General features: G+C 43.6%; 1 protein-coding gene and 3 non-coding genes across 4 annotated transcripts; 1 reads left to right on the top strand and 3 right to left on the bottom strand.

The window, feature by feature from the left end:
• Window positions 1-780: 780 nt before the first annotated feature.
• On the top strand, window positions 781-17,859 carry LOC108107393 (protein goliath). Its single transcript, XM_017214911.1, has 8 exons — window positions 781-1,362; window positions 12,361-13,000; window positions 13,068-13,200; window positions 14,419-14,536; window positions 14,601-14,752; window positions 14,811-14,907; window positions 16,812-17,168; window positions 17,231-17,859. The coding sequence occupies exons 2-8, from the start codon at window positions 12,421-12,423 to the stop codon at window positions 17,660-17,662; spliced, it is 1,869 nt and encodes a 622-aa protein (XP_017070400.1). The 5' UTR covers window positions 781-1,362; window positions 12,361-12,420; the 3' UTR covers window positions 17,663-17,859.
• Trnaa-cgc lies at window positions 13,251-13,322 on the bottom strand. The gene has a single exon. It is a non-coding gene; the product is annotated as a tRNA-Ala (tRNA).
• Trnaa-cgc lies at window positions 13,571-13,642 on the bottom strand. The gene has a single exon. It is a non-coding gene; the product is annotated as a tRNA-Ala (tRNA).
• Trnaa-cgc lies at window positions 14,158-14,229 on the bottom strand. The gene has a single exon. It is a non-coding gene; the product is annotated as a tRNA-Ala (tRNA).
• Window positions 17,860-21,415: the final 3,556 nt, after the last annotated feature.

Below are 21,415 nucleotides of genomic sequence, written 5' to 3'. Positions count from 1 at the left end.
ACAACACTAGGCCAGGCTGCAGAGGCCTAAAAATAGCAAGCTAAGCCTTCAGTGGAAGTGTTCCAAAGCAAAAACACATTTCGATGCCGCTCAGTTGTAGCAAACCAGGGTATACTGAGCCCTTGATAAGACTTGTTTTGTAGCTCCACACATACTCTATTCTTATAATTATATCGATTAAGGTTGTTTATTTATTATTTGGTTGCTGAATTATTAGAGGCAAGTACTAACAGACCATACACACATTATTTTCATTTAGATTTCATATAAACTGCTGGGTATAATCACTTCGAATACAGAAGTTAAGACACAAATGTATTTCACTGGATGGCTCCGCGCTCTTCTCTGCCGCTTGGGGCGCGTGCGTGGTTTGGTTCGTATTTTTGTTTCAATTTCGAAATCGAACAGAGGGTCTCTCGCTTTGAGTTCTCCGGCTGATTGAATCACCCTTTCTCTCTGCTCCCGCTCTCTTTCTCTTGGCTGCGTACTCGTTTTCGATTTCGGAAATGTTAAGATACAACGCTATTATTAGCAGAGCGCGGTACAGGCCGCTAGGCCTGCTAGACAATGTTGTATGTTAACATTTGCGAAAAAGAACCAAACGCCGCTCTGCGGGAGAGCTAAAACAGAAAGAGAATCAGTTTGCACGGGCAACATTGTGGAGGGAACGTTCGGAATGTTGGTGCATCAATGTTGATAAGGCGACTACACACGCTCTCGCGAGTGGGGCCTCTCGCGCCGCTGCCTGGGACCACTGAATTCAGTTGGCGTTAGCTCTGCCGCTTGAACCAGCCAGCTGACGGAATCACTCTTTACCCGTACCTGCAGCGAATTGGATATCCGTCGGATGGCATCCGTCTGCTGCTAGACTGGTGCTCCGAGTGGCGCGTATCTGCGGATCTGTTCTAATTGTTTTCCGCCTCGGTTAGTCACTTGTTTTGTGAATAAGTAATTGAATCGGAACTAGCTCGGCTGCAGCTTGACAAAGGAAAGTGTCTGAAGAAAACTGCAGGGTCGCCAAAGCGCCTTTGCCAGTGTCTTGGAGATACAGGGGCGGTCTATAAAAAGAATACACATACCTGAAAATATTCCAATCGCGTCGCGTAACAAACAAAAGCGTAGATAAAGCAACAACAAAGAAAATATTACGAAAATCGCCACGAAAATTAAAAAGTGCAGATAAATTTCGATCGTACTAAAGCGAAGAAAGTATCTGCTGTTTATTTGTGTTGTACGTGTGTGTGTGTGTGGGGGTACAAACAGCTGTTGGGGCAACAAAAGCATCAGCCGCATCAGCAACCACATTTCCCGAGCTGTTCTGAAAAATCGACAATTTGTTATTCCTCTACCATTTGCTTCCAGGTGAGTCCACTTTTACACCCTGATAGCTGTTTTCTGGGCACTTTCCTTCAGCAAGCCCTTGTTCCAGAACGAAGATCAAAGAGATTGTAGTGTTGGGCAAAGTTTTCAGATTAGCGAAAGCCAAATCAAGATAGTCTGGGAAAAGTAGATTTGCTGATAATTTATGCAACAGGTAACGGATAGAAAGATGTAAATCATTCTCATATGCCCCTCATCTCAGTTAAGCTTGGGGTCAAACTTCCAAGTTTCAACTTTAGTCCCGTGAAATCGGAAGTTAGACATCACAATAGACAATTAACGCATTACCCTGTACAACAGGAACTTCGAATTCGCAGCCCAGTCATAGAAACTGAATGCAGCAGCGCAGCAGCTCAGCAGCAACAAGGAAAAAACCTGGAAAAATCAATAAGAACGCTCAAGCAGCGACCCCGCTGCTTGTTCTGCCACTACTGCACTGCACTCCGCTGAGTGACCGGCAGCAAATCGGACAACTCCTCAACCGATTCCAGCTCGGGTGTAGTAAGGAAGCACTAAGACACGGTTGAACCGAGCAAAGGATTGCCCATGGATGGTGATGACGAAGTGCAACCAAAGGTGGGACTTCCCTATTCAATAATGGGATTTGGCGAGAATCATTGCCATCTGGGGAAAACCGAAATCAGCAACAAATTTGGGGGCAGGTATTCAACCTCTGGATGTCAACGAAAACAAAACAACACCGTAGTTGAGAGTTGAGAGTTGAGAGAGAAAGGAGCGGCGCAGGCGCAGGGGCCTCCTCAACTCTCTTCCAATCTGCAGTTTGCTTAAACTAACATTCGAGCTCCCATTTAACCGTGTTTGTTGTCGTTACCCTTATTGTTATTGCCGTCTCTGGTCTATGGCTCATGCATTTTTGGCAACGAAGTGTGTCGCTTGTATGTATCTGTGAGTCTGCGAACTTGGCTGCACTCAACCAGCTTCCCTGGCAATGCCATTTTCCGTGACCCAAGTCAGAGAGCGAAATAAAAAGCTTCATGAAAACGAGTTTCCCATTTCGAACAACTGCAACTGCAATGACTGCATCTAGATTGCCCAACTGGCTGGGAGACGAACACTTTCGTTTCTAATACCAATTCAGATTTTTGGTTAACAGTTCTGACAACGTGTCCGTAGATTCTGTGGTAATAGCTCCCCTTCCATCGCCCCTTTAAGTGGGTCACTTAGAAATAATGTTCTTGACCAAAATATAGAGCGGATGCTTTCATAAAGGGAAACAGAAATCAAAGGGTGAAGACGTAGGGCTAGGGCGTAGGAGGAAAGCCCCACAAACTCGATACGTACATGTAGTCGTATTAGGCAAGGGAAAGTGAGGAGGCAGTACTTCCGCCTTGCATTTCAGATACCCCGTTATCAGCCTTTACCGCAACAGTACAAAGTTGACGCTGCAATTTTACACACTGCCTCCCAATTAGCCAACTCCAATATGTTGGACCCGTGGTCTTGATATCTACGAGTACATACAGTTGTTCTTTCGCCACCACTCCCTCCCTTTCCCATTCCTCGGCTCCGAGTGCAATGAACCCTCGTTGGAATCATCAGGGGAATTAAGTGAAAAGTATTTAATCGTTCTGGAGTTGTGATGAAACTTGCAGCCAGGGCGAAGTCAAGCGATTAAAGGTTGCGAAGAGCTGGGAGGAGGTTCTCCTGTGACGTGGAAACTGTGCGAGAGGGGCTAGCAGTTTGCAGTTTCCCTCTCAAAGCAGCTCTTTCCACAGCACTACTGGCTACTCTCACTTTCATCTTTATACGAGTATATGGGTCCCAGCATTAGTGCTTTATTAGCTGAGATAAATCTCAACTTGTAATCAACGGAAATGTCGTACCTGATCGTCTGTGCTTTCATTTTCCAGTAATTGAATGAATCTCCACAGCACAGAAAACTTTCTGCTTTCACACCAAGAAGGATCTAAAAAGTTGAGAATATAGTTTAGGCCCACTAAAGGGCCCACCAGGGTTTCACGGTCAGTATTTACTTCAAAAGATCCCCAGACTCGGCTCTATTGAATTTTGTTTAGACAGGAACTTTTCACTCTAACCAGATTTGCCGTGACATCAGAGTGCCAATGCCGGTGAAAGGCATAAAGGCACGCGTCGAGCGAGTAGTGGGAAATAAATGGTAATGGGCTCCTACTAGCGATCAGACCGGCTGAAAACGGGTACCGCAGCTGCTTCCTCATAGGAACCTGTAATTGCCGGCGATTTCTGCCGCTTTTAAGACGACGTCACAGTCACGTTCTGACTCATTAACGATTAAATAATTCAGCCCGGCCAGGCGTCAAGAATTCTATAAAAGCGGCACAAAAATCAAGTTGTGACCGGTTCATTCTAATAAAATGTTAACAAGCATAAATTGTTGATTGCATTAGTTCAATATCTGGGCGGAATCGAATAAGATCGTTTAACAAAGCGAACGAAGTCTTCCTTGCGAATAGGCCCTTGCCCGACAGCTTTCCAGAGTTTATCGATCAAGAATATTTCTAATTCGTTTACATATAGTTTTCAATCGTGCCTGAACTAAGATTACACACATCCAACGCGTTTTATGTTGGCCATAGAACGTGGGCTTCACCTGATGGGCTTCTGAATTCTAATTGGCCAAGGATGGGATAACAGTTCATTTACCTTTGATCGGTTGGATGGTCTTGCCAATTATTCAATTACCTTTCTGAGCCGTTTATTGGAAGCATCAAGTGTCTCGGCATTAACTCATTATCAAGGGAAATCTAATGGCTTTGCTCAGCCGCAATCGCGGACTTTCCTAACGGCACTCTTAGTGCTACATGTCGCAAAAGAGAAACAGAAATCACAGATTACGCTAATGGCTCATTAAGTGTCTCCGCCAATGCAGAAATATGTCCCATGTAGTGCCGGGGAGGGCGATATAGCAGGCACTACCAAACTTCGGTTTCCAAAACCTCGAATTCGGGAAGTCGGTTGAAACAATATCCACGGCCAAGGGCAGAAATACTTCAGATGAGTCATAAAGACAAGTGAGACACTTCCAGAGACTCCCACACGCGGCCAAAGTGCAAATTATGTTAATTGACAAACATTTATGGCATAATTGCGAAGCGAGAAATTACCGTAACGTCGACTCGCTTCAGTAAAGTGAAAGTGAAAATCAGCTAAATTGAGAATCGTTGAGATCTGCAACGGACATATAACCCGATATGGAGAGAAAGTAAACTATTGGGAAATATAGTTCAATTTGACGAAATAATGGTGGCCTCTAACATCATATCATATGGTTCATATGGTTCATATCGTTACATATGTCATAGTTCTGTTTGCTTAATTACTGGTCAGCATCCCTATTCGTCTGGACGTGGGACACTCCTAGCCGGGGGCAATCGCCTCGTTAGTCGATTTTAACGTGGCTTTGTGTGGGTAAACCCTCCCGCAACCACTTTTCACGCCCGAATAGAATCGAGCGAGCACAAAGTGAAGAGAGAACAAAGCTTATAGTGAAAGCGAGTTGTCAATGAACCTTACACAGAGAACAACAGAATGAAAATGAAAACGCGAAATTTGGAAAGCACTAAAATTTCGAACGCCTCGAGCGACAAGCTAAAATATGGTTTAAAAACTGTTTAATAACTGCTGTAAACTCGGGGCAGGAAGTACCCCCACCTGGAAGCTGGGGCTCGAAAGCAGACAGTGAATATGTCAAATCTATGACTGATCACTTTTACGTCACAGCACTCGCTAGACAAATTAGAAAAGCGTGCTAGGGAACTCTCACCGTCGCCAGATGGAGCCTACAGCTAGCGCCATTAGCCGGCTGATAGAATGATGGCAATGCGTCCAAAGACCTTTTCTAACGAAGTCTGTCATTGGGGCCAGTGACTCGAGCTGAAGTCAGTTATTCCCGCATTTGCACAGCTGGGGCCAGTTTAGACTTGCCAATATACTTAAATATAGCTTGTTATCGCCTTAAATGGTCCCCTTGAATTCTTAATTACTCGGAACGCTATCGGAGCTACGGAAAACAAGACATATTGAGGGGTCTAGTAATTATTAATAAGTTTCCTAACAAATAATTTGTGATAAAATCATGTACTGAGTGCAAAAACAGAGTGATAAAGGCAAAAACTTCGTATGGCTATCTGGAATATTAATAGAAGCGACCACTTCTGGCGTTGTTAACAATCTAAACAGGAGTATATGATAAGAGTCTGATAAGGGCCGGCCAATAAACTGAATCGAATCGCATTCAATGGTTCGCTGTCATAGAATATATGCCCGTAGAATGTATTGTTAGTAATTAAACTTTCCCAACGGTGCCTCAACGGTGGTTGTTTCAATTAGTTTGATCAAACAGACGGTACCTTAAACGATCAGAAAACATAACTCCTCCTCCTAGTCCCAAACACGACGTAGTACGTAAAGACGCCCCAACCGATGACTCACAATACCCCGCACACACCCTCAGTCACGAATGGACTCCAACCAGACTCCAGGAGTGCGTCGCTTTCGGCTCCCCATCCCGTTCCATCCCCGGCAGGGCGCTGCAGGAGATGCATTTGCATGCAAAGACAAACAGTAATACCTCCTCGTGGGCCGATGTCTCTGCAATGCCCATGTCTGGAATCCGACTTCCCAGGGCGACGTTAATTAAGGCGGCAAATGCTTGGGCGGAGACTGGGAACTATGCATTGGCTTCCCTTCGCGAGTACACATTGCCCTTGGTCGCTGCATAAAACTGTGCTATCGTACCTTCTATTGCAAATCACTCCCATTCTCTGTGCTGATAAGTATCGATGGTTGGCGATTTCCCCATTCGGGCAGCGGCATATTGGCCAGCACTAAACCATCTCTAAAGCGAACTCCATAAGTAGGAGGCATTCCTCACTGAGAAATAGAAGTGCCAGACAGGTGATGGAGGCCGAACAAGGAAGCTTTCGAGCCAGTCTCCCAGTAAGAAGTGCTACTCGGACTTACTTACCTTGCTTATTAATTGTGGACTAAACGGTCCCCGATTTGCATTCGAGAATGGGAATTTCAGCAGCGAAACTTAATCGGAATATTTTTCCGCATTAGTGATTGGCTACCAAATAAAAAGTGAATTAATTAAAATATTTGCTGCAAACTCGCGAAGCAGGCGCAAAAAGGCACGAGCCCAGAGGTAAAAACATGTGCGTTGAATTTAATATCGATGGAAATGTCACCCAATAAAAATAAATCTTGCCTACTAATTGGATTCAAATGCGACTTGTCTGATGTTGGGCGAGATCGAGCCGGCGGGGCAGGTCCGAATGAGGCTTCCTTCTGACGATGATTAAATACCTCGACGAGAATAAAAATCAATATTGTTTAGCAATCTCGGCACGCAAATCGCAAATCGCAAATCGCCAGCACGTTGCCATGGCCAAAAGAAGGGGGCTGGAGGGGGCGGTCTATAAGGGGACTGCTCACTAATTACCAAGTGCTAAACATTCTGACGCGCGTCCCTCTCGTCTCATGTCGGTGATAACGTGTTTGTATATCCAACCACGTGTCTGCAGCAAGTGCAAATGAACGAAATGCCCGACACCAAAGGCTTGGAGTAATCGAGATACTACGATGAGATTGGGCGCAGGAATCATAATATTAAGGCACTTCTCTCTCCGACTTCCTCATTACATTTGATAAATAAACCGAAATTGGCAGAAGGAGAGGGGTTACACCTCATAAACTTTTCACATCGGTGTACTAATTGACTTATGCATAACTTATTGCTCGATTGCTCTCGTTTTCAGATCTGCGAACGAAGCGACAATTGCAAGGCTAAAGCAAGCTGAGAATTGTGGTGAGATAACTTTTGCCATCCGAAAAGAGTACGAACATCACTTATTACTAAATAGGGTCAAACTTCTGACAGGCAACTAATCAAAAGCGGCAATCAAATGACATCCTTTCTGGCCCATGTCATTCCAAAGTTCAATTAGCAGCAGGCGCCCTCACACCTCTGTCAATCAATCACTCCCGGGCACTTTCAATCTCTACTCATATCGCATATATTCATATATGCAGATAAGTCCACATAAGTACTTGGCGTTGCCAGAACCTATGACCCTGCCCCACGTAGGGGATGGGGACGAGACCACAACAGTCATGGCTTCCGTTAGACGGGCTTAGGCTGCTCGAGTCGCACGCGTGGCAGGCCACGTGTGTTATCATTGTCTTAATAGGTTGCTTTGTAAATAAGAAAAATCGGTCGCTTGGAAGAGTAGGCAGCAGGTTGATGAAAAATATTAGCAAATTCTGAATTTCGAAGATGTCCTTTCAAGAGTAGGATAGCGGAACTAGATGAAGGAACAAATTAATATTATTTCTGCTGGTCAGAAAGAGTTAAGTCAACTTTAACCTTGGATTCAGTTCCGTTGTTCCGAATCAGTTAAGTTTGCAAAGAAAACGTTTTTTATGGAGAAATGGTTGCCTGCGATTTCGATATAGAAAGGCCCTAGCAACCACAAAACGAACATATAACTTTGTTATTGCTGTCGCCGCTGCCTTTGTTACTGCTGTCGCTGTTGACAATGCTTGGCATGAGGCAGTAGAGCTCGTGCCGCTCTCCAAGCCCGCGCCAGAATACTGTTACCAGCTTCCAGTTTCCCGAAGATGCAGAGAAGTTCAAGCCTAACACCTGTGGGTGCTGCTAAAAATATTGTAAGACGGATGAAGAGGAGAAGGAATGAACTGCTCATGCTTCGATTCTCTTACAGCGTCCGGCCAAGTCCGAAATAGAACTAAACTTTAAACAACCAAAGTCGTTACACCCAAACAGTGCCAGCAGCCAATAGCGGAAATCACGTTTTTACACTGCTGACGTTCGACGTTCGAGTGGCTAATGTACTATATGGTCGAGTGGGCTGATGGGCTGAGTAGGGGCTTGGAAAAAGCCGACCCAAGTCTGCTTCCGACCGACAGCGAAAGGGGTGGACAAGGTGGGGCCGGCGTGGGTGGACAGCACGCGGAAGGTGTGTAAGGATTTATGACGTCGCTGCCGGCGCTTGGTTAACACATGTTCTGGCCCCAAACCCACAACCCATTTCCCTTACCATTTCCTCCCCTCCTCCAACCTGGCGCACTCAGGGAAACGACAAACGCTAGAAGAATAACAACTCGAAGTGCTGCGCAGCGGTATTTGTAGCTTTTACACCCTCCACCTCCGCCGCCCCCCTCAAAACGTGACTGTGGGGAAACGCAGCTCCCTAATAGCGGGTGTTAATATTTTTATGGCCGTGTCTGCCGGGCTACCTGCTCTCTGACACTGTCAGCCAGATGCACTCTACCCAAAATGTGTCTCCGAGACACTTTTCCAGGCCTGGCTGTTCTCAAGCCAATGCTGCAGGGCTTTTATTGGCTTTGTCAGCGGCTCGTAAAGTCAAGTGCATCATCAATATTTACAGGTCTGCGACGCAATATGGCGACAGTTTCGACGAGTCCGTTTTGGCCATAGCCCAAGGCTGCAGGACGCCAATGAAAGTAAAATGTTGCCAGCGTTGCGAGTATTACTGAATTAGCTGCGGCATACATATAGATTGTGTTTCGACACAAGACTCTGCTGTCTGTTTTCATTAACCCGATCTATGAGTGTCCTTGCCCCAAATACCCGATTCAGCAGCTAGAATACAACCAATCGCTTGACCTCGACCAGCTTTCATTTTGAGCCATTTAAGAATGGTGACATGAAAATGGCACAAGAATGAATGGCTGCAAGATAATTTGCAGCGAGAGCGACATTAAAATGCACTTGCCAAATAAAAACGAGCTCTGTAAATGGGCAGTCGGCCAAGAGCCCCCAAAGCGCCCGTCCCCATGGGCCGAAACAATTGAAAGCAAAAGTGGGGAAATTCAGAGACATTAATGGCTACAATTTCTCAGCAGCTGGTAAGTAATTAGAAACTTTGCTGAGGGGGGCCTCATCTCGCAGTAGATGAGGAAATTCCATCGAGGCGATTGCTTTGAACTTTTGAAAATGGATTGGGCTCATCATTCGCACAACATACAGTCTCGATGAGCTCCGGAGTTTCGGAAACTCAAGAGGAAGCCCGAACAGCTCCATTTCAACTTTTTCTTGATTTGTTCCTTCGAGGTTCGAGTGTTTTTAGAGTATTCAAATTGCACTAATACATATGCCAAGAAACTGCAATATTCAATAGCAAGCTGAATGGCAAAATATGCTGATAAATAAGCACGAAAGCAAGGTAGGTAATGTATGCGCGGAACTCGACAAACGACAAATTGAAGTTCAAGCATCGTGCGGCGAAGCCGAAACCCCAAGCTGAAAATGTGTGGCGGTAATATTTTTAGAAGCGTATGAAGAGGATCGGGAGGTATGGCGTGGTGTGCGTGGGTGGAACTACACACACACTCGTACCTACTTATTTTTATATGTGTTCGAGTATCCAAACGCCTGTGAACATGTGGCGGCGTATGTTTTAAATTGCTCTCGCTTGCACAGATGTTGCAATATGCAAACAAGCGGAACAGCAGCCACCGCCAGCTACGACATCGAATACAAGGTATCAGTTAGTTGGGCCTGAGGAGGCGCGGAGGAATTCCCTCCGTCTATTGCTCCATGCTTATTACAGAACGCGACTCCCTACAGCACATATCTCCATATTCCATTTTCCCTGTCACTATCAGTAGTAAAACATGGAACTGGTTCCGGTCACTGTGATAAACCAATTTCTTGAATCGCAAATATAAAAAAGTGATTACGAGAAAGCGTTTGCCATTCTGATTAAAAATACAAATATAAATCTATAAGAATCTTTAGCTGATAGCAATACACGCTGTAAGAGAGCTCGCTAATTCGTTTCGCTTTCTTTCTTAATTTGGAGAAATTTAAAGTTGTTTTCACACAGAAGATTGATGCAAAAAAGTCCATTGATGTGACAGACAGAATCTCAAAATACCTTGCAGTTTTACTTTTAGTCGCGCACACACTTCTTGGTTATTATCACCACATAGACTGGTTTTAAACCAATCATTTACCTCACTTCCTTCCGCTTCTTTCCTCACCTTAATTCCAATTTGGCTCACCACAAAACATAAATGTGTTAAGTGAGGAAAAGACGAACTAATATACCTATATTTAAACAAACATTTCCGAGCTATTTGTCATTTCGGAGCCGTGCTTAAAGCGAAGGCCTCTTCTTCTTTTTTCTATGCGAAGCCAGTTTACGCACACAATGAAAACCGCAACCAGCCAAAACAACTCTAAATTATTGCCTAATGATTATCAATCGAGGCACGTTTTTGCAAATCACGTTTCGCAGTGAAAACAAAACAAAAAATTTAAATATTTATGTGGCCATACATTACTTCTACCTTTATCTTAGATTGTTGGCAGTTTCTTGTTTGGCCAATACCCTTCCCACACACTAACACCTTATTAGTTTACCAAGTAAGTGAGTCCTTAAATAACTTCGGATCACCACCTGTCCGTCTCCCTGAATAAAACGGTGGTTTTTATGCGATAATACCCAAATACATTTCCCTACTTTGGTTTGTTGATTCGAATGCAGAGCCGATTCATTGCCCGCTGGCCATTGGCCAAAATTAATAAATGCGAATTTATAAAAATAAACAGAAATAAGTGCAATAGCCGCCACACACGCCGCCAAACGAATTGTTGATTCTGAAGTAAACAACTAGGAACGAGAAAATCGACAGAATCAATATTCTCAGCTGACCAATTCGGAGATTTTATTATTTGTTTTAATCAGTAAATGAAAACAAATCATTTTACTATTCTGCCTCTCAAATTCTCTATACGAGAAACTAATTCTGAGATGTGGAATAAAATTTGAATATACTGAATTAATAACTCTTAATCACTTCTTGTACTTTAGCTACACTTCACCCGCAAACTGCACGAGCACCGGGAAGACAAACGAGTTTTTTGCCCCCACAATGAATTCTGGCTATGAAATGATATTTTCAGCGTATTCAGACAATCCTTTGCTCTTTATCGGGTATTTCACCTGGTTTAAGCAGATTCCCCGTTGTCACTCTCTCACAAAAAGCATAAGGCATGACACTGGTGGTGCAAGTATGTGCATTAAGCCAAAAGAGAGAGTGCGAAACCTGAGGGTCAAAGTCACCAGAGGCATTTTTCAGCTTTGCCTTCTTTAAAAAGGCGCACACTTTTGTACATGTAAATATGTATGTTCATAATCATGCTTTTATCGGCTAAGCTATATCCTCACTTTTAGCACCAAGAAGCAAGGCCTTTATACTTATATTAATAAATCTTAAATCTTGGAAATGGTTTAGATATACAAGCATAATCGGAAACTATACTATATTATACTTAATATTCCAGGATCCTTTTATTGAAGCCACTTAAAAGGGCGTGAAAAACAGGTTTTTGACTTTAAGAAGGCTGCAGAACATTCGAGTATAATTTAGTTAGGGGCTATTCGTGACACTGTGGATCGTAGTTCCTTAGTGGTAATGTCATTTGTTACACTCCACATAGTGGACAAAATGAAATTGGAATAGTTATCTAGACCCAGGACTCAGTCTCATCAGAAGTCTATCCATTGGCACAACGGCTGCTGTGCCTGATACCTTGAATTCAAAAGCCAAGGCAGTTGATTTTCATCCAAACCTGATTCGCGTTCCAAGTCCCTCGTGCCTCTTCTTAACGTCAACTGCACACGCCCACGCTTCGTCCTACGGCTATTCGTTTTTATGCGGAGCCCAGGGAGCCCATAAAGTATTTTTTTTTCAGTTTCGTAGTAAGGCATTTTAAACGCATTCGAACAAACAGCAACTAAATTTAAAGTCACTTTATATTTAGGCAGTTTTCAATACGCATTTATCTTTTAAAGTGCTTATCGGTTGGGGTGGCGGTTTGCAGTGGCAGCATTAAATGAGTAGTTTGGGTTTTTAATAGGCACCCTTATCGCCTGATAACAGACCTCCAATAATTTGGATAAACTCCATTTGTCTCTTTCGTTTCAGTTATTAATCAACACTCGCAGAAAAGCAAGTGCGCCCCATTCTGATAAGAACCAAAAACAGATGAAAAACTCCCGCGTCATGTATTTACGGGAAATGCTTCTACTGGCCTGTCTTTTGCTACTCTTCGGGGGACTCCCGCATCTTACTTCCCCCACAACCACCACAACCTTAGTGGCGGCCATGTCCATCGCCAATCAGGACTTGGAACGGTACTTCAGGCCAGGAAACGGCACACACACCTTCACCGGCATGGAGGACCGTATTGCAGTGGACGTATACAACTACGCCTTTCTCAACTGGTCGTATGTGGAGCACGGAAGCACGTCGTGCAGCATGGACTTTCCCCAGGAGCAGGCGCGCTACGGAGAGGGCAAGGTGTTGAATGTCACGGGGCGTCTGGTCCACATCAGCGCCACGGACAACGTCAGCGACGACTACGCCTGCACACCGTACATCCGGGGAACTCTGGGAGCCCCCACTCCGGATAAGGATGTAACTTGGATAGCCTTGGTCCGTCGAGGACGCTGCACTTTCGAAGAGAAAGTTAAACATGTCTACCAGCAGAATGCGGCAGGCGTTATTATCTACAACGACAAGCAAGTAATGCAGCTGGAGAAGATGCAGATCAAGGGGAAGACAAGTGAGTTCCAGTCCTGATACTCCAGTTGGCAACCTGCTCATCCTAATGATATGTTTTGTTTCTGTAGGAAACATAGCCGCAGTGATAACCTATCAGAATATTGGCCAGGACCTTGCCATGACTCTTGATAGGGGCTACAATGTGACTATATCGATCATCGAAGGACGACGGGGTGTACGCACTGTCAGCAGTTTGAATCGGTAAGTTCAAAAGTAAAAAGTTAAAAAATATACATATATTCCTATTCCAATGGAGACGCCGGGGTTTGAACCCGGGACTTCTCACATGCGAAGCGAGCGCTCTACCACTGAGCTACGTCCCCATAGAATCCTCGAAACTTTTGTGTAATTATTCAGGCTGTGCCAATAACATATTGCAATTTGTAACTATCAAAAATAACTGCCTGAATGCAAAAAGAAGAAAAATTCCACATATTTACTTTCTTGATAAGCGCATTTCAAATTTTTGCATTTTCCAGTAATTTTCTTTTGAGACCCCGAATATTAAGGATAAAAAGGTAAAAATGCTTATAAATTCTTAATGGAAAAAAAGATTATACCATATATTTTATGGAGACGCCGGGGTTTGAACCCGGGACTTCTCACATGCGAAGCGAGCGCTCTACCACTGAGCTACGTCCCCTTGTTAGAATCAAGTGCCCAATTGTTAACAAGAGCCAGGTCTACTTTATCCCATTCTCCGAGTACTGCATTGCCACGATAACGTCGGTAAGGCAGTTTAGCAAAAGTTTAAAGTAACCGAATTGTGTACACCCTATTCCCAAGTAACAATAATATTCGTTTTAGCGTAATATTATTATTTATATCAATAAAGTTTTTGTGGGTTTTTGAGATTTTGGAATTTACGCTCATTGTCGACATTTAGTTAAAGATATCTTAAAAATCAGGCCCTATACAAAAATAAATTATTTAAAAAAAACATAAAATGATATTATCTTAAAAAATTGTTTCTCCTAATGGAGACGCCGGGGTTTGAACCCGGGACTTCTCACAAGTTTTTGTGGGTTTTTGAGATTTTTGAATTTACGCTCATTGTCGACATTTAGTTAAAGATATCTTAAAGATCAGGCCCTATACAAAAATAAATTATTTAAAAAAACATAAAATGATATTATCTTAAAAAATTGTTTCTCCTAATGGAGACGCCGGGGTTTGAACCCGGGACTTCTCACATGCGAAGCGAGCGCTCTACCACTGAGCTACGTCCCCATGGCGCAGTCGGGCACCAATTTCCAAGTACAAGCACGGCCAATAATGTTCTGCTTTGCCGACTCTGTTGACAAGCAGTGTACACTGCTTGAATTTATGGTTCTTGAATTAACTACAATTAAACTTCCAAAACCTAAACCAAAAAAAAACTCAAGACTGAGTCTAATTTTTCTGCAACTTATTTTTTAGAACTTCGGTGCTGTTCGTGTCTATATCATTCATCGTTTTGATGATAATATCGCTGGTTTGGCTCATCTTCTACTATATTCAGAGGTTCCGCTACATGCAGGCAAAAGATCAACAATCGGTAAGCGATTTTCTAATAAATAAAATCAAACCCTAAATCATGACAAAACCACCCTCCCACGTAGCGCAATCTGTGCTCTGTTACTAAAAAGGCCATTATGAAGATTCCAACTAAGACGGGAAAAATAAGCGATGAAAAAGACTTGGACAGCGACTGCTGTGCCATATGCATTGAGGCCTACAAGCCCACGGACACCATACGGATATTGCCGTGCAAGTAAGTGACCATAAAAATGAAGTTTCCAAAGGATTTCTACTAAGCCACGCAATTTCAGGCACGAGTTCCATAAAAACTGCATCGATCCATGGCTTATCGAGCATCGAACCTGTCCCATGTGCAAGCTCGACGTGCTCAAATTCTACGGATATGTGGTGGGTGACCAAATATATCAAACCCCCAGTCCGCAGCACACAGCTCCTATTGCTGCCGTGGCTGTGGCTCAGCCCTCCATCGAGGAGGTGCCCGTCATTGTAGTGGCGTTGCCGCAGGGGCCGCAGCCCCTCCAGCAGCTGGAGGCCAGCAACATGAGTAGTTTCGCTCCTAGTCACTATCTCCCGCGTAGTCGTAGTCCTAGTAGTAGTGTCCAGCAGCAGCTACCGCCGCTTGTGTATCAACCCCACCCGCAGCAGGCGGCAGCAGAGCGGGGCAGACGAAACTCCGCTCCTGCCACAATGCCTCACGCTATAATTTGTACTGCCAGTCATCAGGTGACCGACGTTTAAGATATCCAGCCACCCACGAATTAGTATAGCACACAACGTTCTACTTACTGTGTACATACGGGGAAATGAACTGCCCCGCGAGCAGAGCAGGTATTCAATAGTAAGCCGTAGTAGTTTTAGTTCTTGGCTAGATCTAAAACGTTTAAAACCAGACCAATGTTCATACTGCTTTGGCAAGGCCTCGGCATCGAAATTTGTGTAGTAAAATTAAAAGATCTTAAGGAAGCCACAGTGACAGTCACAGTCGTCTGTGAAGTGCATCTCTGACAGCTCCAAACCAAATGTTCAATTATTCGATTTTGATATTTAAAGCTTAAAGGGTATGTTGTTATACTGTGTTATCGGATTTCACAATGCGTTTCATTTTCTCAATTACCGCGGGCAGCAGATCATTCGATTAACTGACTTGATAATAAAAGCTTAATTGCATAGATTGACGTTTTCCTTGGCTTTTCTAAGTTACACGTTCTGATGCCGACTAAGTGTTATGATAAATTCACTCATTTGTAAATAAACTCATTTGATAGCAGAGTACTTAAAAAGCTGAAAGAAGACTTCCATTTTAGTTTTACAGAACCCCGCGCACATAAATATGTACGAGTATCTAAGCAACAATATAAAATACCGATAGAAGTTCAACTTGAAACGGAATTATGATTAAACTTAAATCGTCTAGGGTTTAAGGTAGCTGTTTAAGTTAGTCTTAAGAGTAAGATTGTCGATAAAAGTAGACGAAGGGAATTACTTGCGAGTACTACAATAACTATGCCTACCTACAATACTATACCAATACACGTATAAACGATGACTATATCTTAAAGCTGTATGATCTTAAGGAACGCAATACTGTAGCAAGATCAGCGACTGTTTTGCTAGTCACGAGATATCGACCGATTAGACACTTAACGAGATACACAAACCGCACTCAGCGCACATTATGTATTAATGATTACTGTAATAGTGAAGGTGCCAAAGTATTTGCTTTTAGTTGATTGAATAAATCAAGAAATTTTAATTTACTTTAATTAGTACTGCTCTCTTTTATTTCTATTTGGTTTTCAATAGTTATTATGATATTATTATAGAGTACGACGTTTGGCTAACTGCGTTAAAAGTAGCTATTCGATCAAGCCAATTTCGAAATACTTTAATATTTATTTATTTTTGGTGAGTAATAATTTATTTGTTAATTTGTTTTTATTGCCCATAAAGCTTCAATATTGTAAAGATATTAAATTTGCCTTGCCCTGAGTAGTCCGAGTTTCAGATTTGTTTTTCAAAAATTTTGTTTTCATTTTCCTATTTTCGCATCTTTATCTTCAACCTAAAAACAAGACCACGCTGATCGGTTATCATTACGGTAAAACAAGTATAGATTATCTTTGCTAAACCCCTTTAACAGATTGTGGACTTAACATTTTTAAGAACCAACCAAATAAAAATATTGAATTTTGAAAATTTATTGGAAAATGGCCGCTTTTTTGCATTTAGAAACGCTCGCATTCTCTATTTTTGGAAAACGAACCCGAACTAGAACGACGTTTTCATTATAGTTTTTAGGAAGTGAGGAAAGCATTCTGGAATACCAGCCAGATCCTCCGCAGGGACTAACAATTGTGGAGGCAGCTAACGGCTCTACTGAGCCTTCAGCCGGAGAGACTCAGACTAGGCCAAGCGCCTTGGCGGATCTCATTCATAGTCGCGACTTTGTAATCGATTTTCCGCGGGTGTTCGTCCTCAACAGCGGAAGTGTTGTGGGAGCCCGTGATATGCTGTTCCCCACTCGATTACCAGAACGCTCGCAGAGCTCCCTGTCACTGAGACAAGCCCGCGATTGGATGAGCCTGATGACCAACAAGCTCGACGAGCAGCAGGGTGCGCGCCGGTTGCGTAAGGATGAAATGCAGCAGGTATTCTACACAGAATAAAAGTTTTCCCTGTGCAGATGTACTAAACTACTGTTTCTAACCAGCAACTTCTTAGTGCGCGGGAGTCGGCTCGCCACCGCCGATCGCGTTCTGCGGATGGGCGCTACTCCACCGGATGCTTTGGGGGGCGCCAGCGGCAAAACTCTGTCCAAGCCTCTGGCCAAGCTCAGCCCCAGCTCTACACCGATATTACCCAGCTGCGGCGCTCCAGCTCTTCGCAGGCCTTGCAGCAGTTGACGGACGCTGCCTATGCGCAGTCACGGCAGCGGCAGCGCGAAACCTTCGACTTTGCCAGGACGAGGCGACGATTCATGAGGCGTGAGAGTGACGAAATATCCCTGCGTTCACTGCCCAGGAGGAGTGGCGCCCCTGCTCCTCCCCGACAGTTGCATAGGGACAGAGAGGCCGACGCAGGCGGACTTAGTGACCAAATTACCATTCAGGTAAATGGGGAAGGGGTCGACCTCAACGAGTGATTAAAACTGCATACGCTTATTTAATGATTTACTTGTATAAAATATATTGCATCTACACTTTAGAAACTGTTAATTAATGATATTAATATTGGCTTTTGTGAATGTCTAATTGAGGAGAAATCAATGAGAAGTAATGTTCATAATATGTAAATGTACTCTTCGTTGAGCTTCTAATAAAGTTTGCAACTGATAAGCATTCAAAACTGTTGTCAGGTTCATTTTTGGGCTAGTTTTGTAAATCAGGTAAATCATTTTAAGAAGCACAAAACCGAACAAAAAGTGATGGGTATAGGTCCCTTCGGCCATCACTACTGAACTCGGGGCGAATTCCATTTCGGATTTGCGCGTGCTTCAGGGATAGTGAAGGAACGCAAGACACGGGCTGATCCCAGCAATCTGATATGTTGTTGGGCATCGAGGTGATCAGGGCAGACAGTCAGGCAGCCACAAAACCCAGGCAACTGACAACGGACCAATTCGACAGCTAAGAGATCCACATTTTGATCCCACCGAAGGCGAGGAGCAAGAGAAATAGAGCACAAGTTATGAGGAAGCCGAGCGGTTGAAGTTGCCGCGGACAAAGTCAGCTAATAAGAATTCATCATGCGCCGCACCAGGGAGCAGCAGGGCTGGAAGAGCAGAACTCTCCCAGGTGGAAAGGGAGGCAGGACCAGGCGTCGCCTGCACGCGCCGTAATTGCAACGCAACAGGAGGGCCGCGGATCTCTGGACCAGGAGCAGTCCAGAGCACTCCAGCTTCAGAGCCACTCCATGTTTATAAACTTAAAGTCTGTAATCACATTAGGGCATGTAGTCAGTGGCTCGGCCCTGGCTTTCCTGCCCAACTGTTGCAGCTTTATCACCTGACAGGGCTTTGCTGCTCGGACTCCACTTCTGCCCATCGTCTTACTCCTTCGGTTCCACGATCGCGATCGATGACAGCACGTACGAGCCTGGGTCTCCTCTTCCGAAATTGGAGGCACAGTCGCGTTGTGTTCTTTTTTTGCTTTGGGCACAAGGGGCGTGTTCGTGGTGGGCGTTGCACATAACATTCATGATAAAATTATTATATTGTTGGAGGGCCGCCGTTTTGGGGAAGCAAAAGCAAAAGAGGGCTACAGAAATGAGTTTTTTTCAGCATTTCCATACTGTAACTCTTAGCGACGATGTCCATGGAAACGCCGTAATTCCTTATAAATATTTTATGCTCTAAAAGTCTTTTCCCAATACATTATATTCATGTCTATTGCCTTTCCATTAATATATTCTAAATACAGTTACCCGTTACTCTGTGAACCAATAAATACATACATATGTACTTATTTCTGTATGTATACGGATAACGCCACCTATAATGCATGTATGCATCTACATATGTACATATGTATATATTCGTGTAATTTCGAAATACGGGACACCTAACCTAACAGTCGGCCAATAAATGCAAGGCTTTAAAATATGTATGGGGATTAATGCAACGACTAAGCTCCAATTAGCACATACATATATTATATAGTTGTAACGTACCTCTTGAAAGTATGTCGTCGGTCCTCTGCAGCAAAAACTGGCAGCGTCCAACCGAGAAAACACATTGGGGAAGCAACGGGTTGTAATGCAGCTTCTTTTTCCACGAAGGGGTGTTCTTGTCGGAGAACAAATTATTGTCTTGGGTATGTTTTGGTCACTCAGCTGAAGAATCAGTTGGCGGGAAACTCGACACTAGTTCATAGTAAACAACTCAAACAATTCTTCAGTGGCGTTTGAACTGGGCCTCAAGGGCCCACTATGTAAAACACACTACGTACATACGTATATTATTTGTTTTTAATAACATGGCGCGGATGAGCTCGTCAACAGATGGACGGACGACAGGAAAATGGTTAAACCTAACATTTCACCTTGGTCTGAACGACACCGAACAATGGCAGACCGGGACAGCCCTGAACTAGTCCAGGTCAAAAATAAGCTTTTGGATTTTTCCCGGTTCAAAATAAACACCCCCTGATGTGGCGCCACCAGTTAAGAAAGGTAGTGAATCAAAACTCACTGGCGGGTCCCTCCCGGAATGCACTTTATTATTTTATTCAACTTAAAACGCGCTTTGTTTTGGTCTTTCACTTTAAGGAGATCGACTGACAAGAGGCAGTCATCAAACTATCGATAGTTGCTAACAGCGCTGCCAGATCATTGATTTCTGCTAACTCTGAGCTTTATACAGGTAGGAGGACTGCAAAAACTAGAAAGCAATGCAATTTTGAATTTAACCGAAAAATGTGCATATAATAGGTATTTTTCTAACCCTAGCAGGTCGTTGAACATTTTTTTATATTCTGACGATCGCGGGACATTTTTGGGATATTTAAAATGAATGAAATTATTAATAATTAATAGTTGCTAATTGAGCGGTGAAAAACAATTATATTTTTGGTAGTTTTCGGTTTTAGTTTTATAAAAATAAAGGGACCGCTTCATAGAAAAAATTCGAAGTTAAAAAATCATCTATTCATCCCGCCCCGTATAATTTCTTCGGGCCAGGCTGTAGGGCATAAATAAATGGGCGCACGACAAAAACAATGCACCGTGCTGATGTGGCAAGTAGGAGGCGATGCCATTGAGGCGAAACCAATTGCACAGGCGGCAGATGTGGCTTCGTTCTACTTCTTCAGATGGTTGGTGGCACAAACCCAGGTCAGTTCACAATGCGATCACCAGGGCCGTCGCTAATCTACTGTAAATGAGTAACACGAAGCAATGGAAATCTTCGCTATTGACGATCCTCCATATGCTCCATGAATCCTGCGTTGGCTCGCCCTTCCAATCGGAACTAATTGGGAAAACAATAAAATCGACGTGTGAAGTTAAATCCAATCACAGAACAACCGAGGCCCAAGGATTATGGAAGTGAACGGGCATCACGGAAAGCGATATGTATGATGCAATCTCTCAGCATTGATTTAGGGGCCAGGAGTGGAGGAGGATTCAGCAGAATGTGTCAATATACAATATAGTTTGCATATACCTACTTTTAAGGTCTGCAACAGTTGCAATTTAAACTAAGTTATTTTCCTGTAATTTTCAATTATTTTACCATATGCAACACCAAAATTCGACATCTGAGCGGCATGAATTTAACTTGAGGCTCCCACATTGGCCTTCTATCGTCGCCCAAACGCACCCTGTTATGGGGGAACATCGTATACCCACAGCCAACCCATCTTGGAACGCTGCCTGTGTTAGCCTAAGGGAGGTTCCATACCGGTCCTTGGCTCATGAATATGTTATTTGGCCCGCCTTGTTGGTGCGAGTGATTCATAGGCCGGCCATCTCTTGGGGCAACTGTTTCTTAGTGCTCTTTACTCTGCGTTGGGCCTGTTGATGGCGATAGCGATCATGTCGATTGCTCGCTGATATAAATACAAATGGGCGAGTATTGCGCTGATTTGTCGGCTTAACTACAAAGCGAAGACTAACGGCAATTCAGCTAAGCCTTTTCGATTCTCCACAGCTTCATCCACGATCTTTGCGATCTAGATATTGTAAATCAGACCGCTAAGCGAACAATCTTATGCACTTCATTGTGTTTTTTGACTTCGTTCGAATTCAGTGATCGCAGGGAATTTTCAGTCTTTCCTTAGAATTTTGAACTCCAGCTTAGTTCATTCACAAGTAGCAGTACTGCTCAAGCTGATCTCAAAGTTAATCCATAAATTGTCGCAAAATCAAAATCCACCAAAATATTTTCTAGACATGCCTA

Source organism: Drosophila eugracilis, unplaced genomic scaffold (genome assembly GCF_018153835.1).
Source record: "Drosophila eugracilis isolate 14026-0451.02 unplaced genomic scaffold, ASM1815383v1 contig_1765, whole genome shotgun sequence".
Taxonomy (NCBI): Eukaryota; Metazoa; Arthropoda; class Insecta; order Diptera; family Drosophilidae; genus Drosophila; species Drosophila eugracilis.
This window is presented reverse-complemented; position numbering and strand designations above follow the sequence as displayed.